Below are 5080 nucleotides of genomic sequence, written 5' to 3'. Positions count from 1 at the left end.
ACTTTTATAAACTTAAACTTGTTGTCGAATCGTTTGGTACTTAAAACTTTGCAAGTCTTGTGCGTTTCAAATGAATGCAACATAATTTTGGTCAAACGCGTCTCACATAGGGACTATGACCACGCAACGGGACCTAAGTTAACGGCGCCGTCAATGACGATTTTATCGGGTCGTTACAGTATTCTACATAATATGTACAATTGCACATATAAGCAAATCCTATTATTTGTATATAAGATGTCACATTAAGACGTATTGACTAATGAACATCTCAAATCTCATGTCTCAATAAATCAAAGGCTCTTAAAATCTACTCTGACTTTTTTTTTATTTATATAAAACATTGTTTCCTTTAAATATGGAGTCTCATCCACACTCATTTTAATGAACCTTAATTTTGAGGCTCTGATCCCAAGTATAATAAGTTTATTAAGAGCACGAGGTGCCCGTAGTCTTCCACAGTGTCCATTTTTAGTATCCATTTTAGACACTGAGATTGACTGACTGGCTGTTGGGTGCTGATGTCCACAGTATCCATTTTCAGTGTCCTTTTTTTATATTTATTTTGTATATTTTTTAATTGTGTAAATATTAAAAAAAACTTCAAATAATAATAAAAAATTACATATTTTAATAAAAAAACTTACATTAATAAAAAAACATTACATTTATTCTTGAAATATTGAAAATGATTAATTGAATTCTCGAAGAGCCCATAAATGTTCAACCAAATCCGATCGTAAGCCTTCGTGCACTTCTCTATCACGTAGCTCCCTTGTTCGTCTAGCACGAGCGTCACACCTTTCGACCCAAGTACATTGTATGTGTTGAGGCGCCTCATAAACCCAATCATTCTCGGCAAGGTTGTAACCATTGTCTTCAATAATGATGTTATGTAGTATGATGCACATATACATAAGCCGTCTCATTTGATTCCTCGTGTATGTCCTAGCAGGTTTTTGTAGAATATGCCAACGACCATGTAAAATCCCAAAAGTTCTTTCCACATCTTTGCGAGCAGCAACTTGTTGTCTTGTAAAGTAAGTACATTTTTCATCAACGGCACTTGAAAATCCCTTCACAAATGAAGTCCATGTTGAATAAATCATGTCGGCTAAATAATACCCTCTTTTGTATTCCACGCCATTCGCAATAAAAGGGACGTCGGGCATTTCTTCATTGAGCATTGAGTTGAACAAATCACTAAATCACTAGTGTTTAAATCATTTAAGTCGTTGTTTGAACCCGCCACACCAAAATACACATGCCAAATCCAGTTATCATATGACGTGACGGCTTCAAGCATAATAATTGGGTGACTGTGATCGCCTCGCATATACTGGCCTCTCCACGCAACTGGACATTTTGTCCATGCCCAATGCATACAATCAATGCTACCCAACATGCCCGGGAAGCCATGAATCCTTTCATGGCCTTCATATAAACGCTGAATGTCATGCAATGATGGCTCTCTTAAGTAGTCACTATTATACAAGTCAATAATGCACATAGTAAAGTTTAGCAAAGATTCCCGCCCAACTCGTTCACTCATTTGCAGATACTCGTCTAAAGCATTCGGTGTATAATCGTATGCTAGCTGACGGAGTTCGGCGGTTATTTTTTAAATGTGGACTAATACTCCACATACCTCGAGAATCTTGCCTTCGATGAAACCATATAAAATGGGAAGGCAATGGATTGACATTGTAGCTTAGTATATCGTTCATCACACGAAGAAAAACACGGCGATGCATCCGAAAATGACGTTTGAATTGATCTTCTGTATATTTGCAACCCTCATCAAAATAATCGTTCATCAAACGATTATGAGCATCATAATGATCACGACGAACATAACAACGAGAATTAACACCATCGTCGAAAGAATCATCACCTTGATCAAGTAAGTCGAGCGTATAATTTTTGAAATCGTCGTGCGAACTACTTGAAGATGAAAACATTTTTTTTTAATTAAAAGACGTATATATTTTTTTTTTGTATTTTAGTAGTTTTGTATAAAATGAAATGTGAGTTGGAATGAAATGTATAGTATAGTATTTATAGAAAAAGAAAAAGAATAAAGAAAAAAAATAAAAATCAAACCGTTTGAAGTTTCAACGGTCAAAAAACACATTTTCTAGGCGCCAACGTCTCATTTTCACACCGTCTCTGACTCGAAATTTAAATTCGACGTCGAAAATGGACGTTGGCGACGGCAGTACAGTGTCGGGCGATGGTGGCCCGGCGTCGATTTTGGCTGGACGGCGAGGGAGAGGACGGGGGACACGCTGTGCTCTAAAGATAATAAAAAAGAAAAAAGTTATCCTTTCAATTTCGAATGAAAAATGAATGTAAAATCAGACAAAATCATCATTCCACTTCATTTTCTTCTTTGCTATTAAAATTAAAGAACACCAATTTTTTTTTTTTAATTTCTTTCAGATTTCTTTCTTTTCCTTCGAAAATATAAAACAGAATTACCCAATATTCATATATTAATTCATATTAATTGATATATTAATTAATATTAATTACAATTGCTTTATAATTCATTTTCTAGAGAAGGAATGAAATAGACATTGTACTACTAAATTTTCAAACATCAATCATCATCAATCATATCATATTATTAAAAACTAATCACACATATAACTCTAGTTAACAAAATGAAGATACACACATAAAACATCCTAACCCTAAATTGTCAAACTTATACTTTAAAAATTTTATATCTAATTACGTATCAACTAATCTAAATCCTTATAAACATAACAAGTATATATTGCACCATTCTTATTGTTATATAATATATAAATTATAAACAATCCAGTTATTATAAAGGGTAATTAGCATGGCGGTATCTTGATAGCCCTTCCAACCAAGTGGTTGAGGATTCAAGTCACGATATATATTCATATTGGTGAAGATGTGCATTTTTGATAGTTTAGTAATTATAAAGACACTTGTGATTGGTGAAGATCGTGTATGTGATAGTTTAGTAATTATAAAGACAGTTGCTATTCGTGTAAGGGTGTGTGAGTTTTCTTTACTAAAACATTTCAGTTATTACATTTATAAATGTTAGAATATAAATTTCTAAAGGTGGAGATGCATGTTTGTGATAGTTTATCAATTATTGACATTGGTGTATATTGATATATAAGTCACAGGATCGGTTATAGTCCAACGAGCACAACCTATACGACACTCATGAGCTCAGAAGTACTTTTAAATCAATTGATAGTAGAGGAATACTCCAATGAGCTTATATGTTGACCATGATTTTATCTCAACCATGTGAGATTGAGTTTGCACACTGATCAAGCATAAAATGGTCCAAGGGGTTTGGTTCATGCATGATCAACAAATAAGGGGGATTTAAGGGTTTCTTGAGTTGTACTCTCCGGTCCGGAGTACCGTGAGTAAGCCTCATACGAGATGATGATCTCAGAAAGGGTGGTTAAACGTAACCCACCATCATTCGGGTTAGCCGGAAATGATGGCTCGAAGGCAGTGTTAGGATTTGTGTTGTATTAACGTTACCTGAAACCGAAGAGAGTATCGAGGAGCTATTCTGGTAGCGTGGGTTAACTAGAGTGGTAAATGTGATTGAGTGTGATTTTTGGTAAAGTGAAGACGATTGCCCAAGATGTGTGTTTTCTAGCTCAAGTTACATCTATTTATACATGTGAGCTTTTGTCCCTTAGTGCCACATAGGGAGACAAAAGGACATGTTAATGTCACATCATTTTACCTTTGTCCTTTTACTCCAAAAAGCTGTAAAAGTGCTGCCATTATTTTAGTGTTGTCCCCTTTATACATGTTGTCCTTTTCTAGCCGTTATGCCACGCTAGGACCATACCGTCCTGCCACCGGTGTCCTTTCTGCTTTAGTGTCGCTATAGTACATCTCTAGCCTCGTTCATGTCACTTAGGTGGCGCGCCGTTTAAACTGCGCGACCAACGTTGTGTGCATGTTATGGAACAATCAGATGGCGCGTGAGCAAGTGTATGGACAGGGTCATGCACAATTATATAGGGCGATGTGCGCCATTTTGATGTTGTGCAATGGATGTGCAGCTATGCGCATCATTAAGTCCCCCCAGTTCTATATTGCGGACAAATTATTTCGTGTGATGTAGAACTCTAATTATGACATAAAGTGTGCTAAAGATGTGCATTTAATGCTAGGGTGGTTTTTACGGCTTGTCAGTCTGGAAGGCATGGAAGAATATCAACTCAACCATCACCCTTGCACATTTACTGTCGCCTGTCAGTTTCACCTCCGCTGGATTGGCGACACGTGTACGGATGTGACGCGTTTTCCCTTTTTTCCTCGTGCATTTGATCCAACGCTTTTACGATTTGCTTCACTTGCTTCTTTTTTCGATCAGGTTAGAGCTCTCTCACTCATCCTTATTTTTATTCATAAAATCATGTCTTCTTCTACTTCTGTAATCGAGAGCAAAAACGTTGAGGAGATCTCCTCAATGATTACTCGTGAGGACCTAGAGGAGATCATGAGGGATTATCCTCCCCTTCGTGCTTTGCAACCTGTTGTTTAACACCCCTGATTTTTCTTTTTCTTTCTTTCTTTTTTTTAAATACACAGCGAAAGTTACATACATATATTAGTCACATATAAAGTTGTATTACACAAAATCACCGGTGTTACTTAATTACAGACCATATTATAAAATCTTTTACGTAAAACATCAGAGTCACACTGGGTCAAACCTCTTCAGCAATCCCGCAAAACCCACCAAAAGCTGCTAATACACACCTGTAGGGCAAAACACTGTGAGGGAATTAGCATAACGTTAAGTGAATGACAATATCTAGGTGGACATCACTACAAGCATCAAGCACAACTTAAAGGCAATGGTCACTAAATCACTTAAAGCCATAAACAAGAGGACCGGGAACCCATAGCTGATCAAGCTAGAATCCACCGATAGCCCCCATTACTGAATCACTGGTATAGTCTTCCAGAAGTGACGCACTCGTCATTCACACTATACCACCAATCAATACTTTGTGGACCCAACACTATTACCCGACACTAAGGTAAATAGGGTTAA

At 36.7% G+C, this 5080-nt stretch overlaps 2 protein-coding genes across 2 annotated transcripts; both read right to left on the bottom strand.

The window, feature by feature from the left end:
- Positions 1 to 692: 692 nt before the first annotated feature.
- On the bottom strand, positions 693 to 1109 carry LOC139888531 (uncharacterized). Its single transcript, XM_071871536.1, has one exon. It carries the CDS (start codon positions 1107 to 1109, stop codon positions 693 to 695), a length of 417 nt encoding a protein of 138 aa, XP_071727637.1.
- A 5-nt stretch (positions 1110 to 1114) lies between these two features.
- LOC139888530 (uncharacterized) lies at positions 1115 to 1961 on the bottom strand. The gene is made up of 2 exons (XM_071871535.1): positions 1649 to 1961; positions 1115 to 1566 (listed from the first exon to the last, which is right to left on the bottom strand). The coding sequence occupies exons 1-2, from the start codon at positions 1959 to 1961 to the stop codon at positions 1115 to 1117; spliced, it is 765 nt and encodes a 254-aa protein (XP_071727636.1).
- Positions 1962 to 5080: the final 3119 nt, after the last annotated feature.

The sequence above is a fragment of the Rutidosis leptorrhynchoides genome, chromosome 2, assembly GCF_046630445.1.
Source record: "Rutidosis leptorrhynchoides isolate AG116_Rl617_1_P2 chromosome 2, CSIRO_AGI_Rlap_v1, whole genome shotgun sequence".
Taxonomy (NCBI): Eukaryota; Viridiplantae; Streptophyta; class Magnoliopsida; order Asterales; family Asteraceae; genus Rutidosis; species Rutidosis leptorrhynchoides.
The sequence above is the reverse complement of the archived record's forward strand: the minus strand, read 5'-3'. Positions and strand labels throughout refer to the sequence as shown.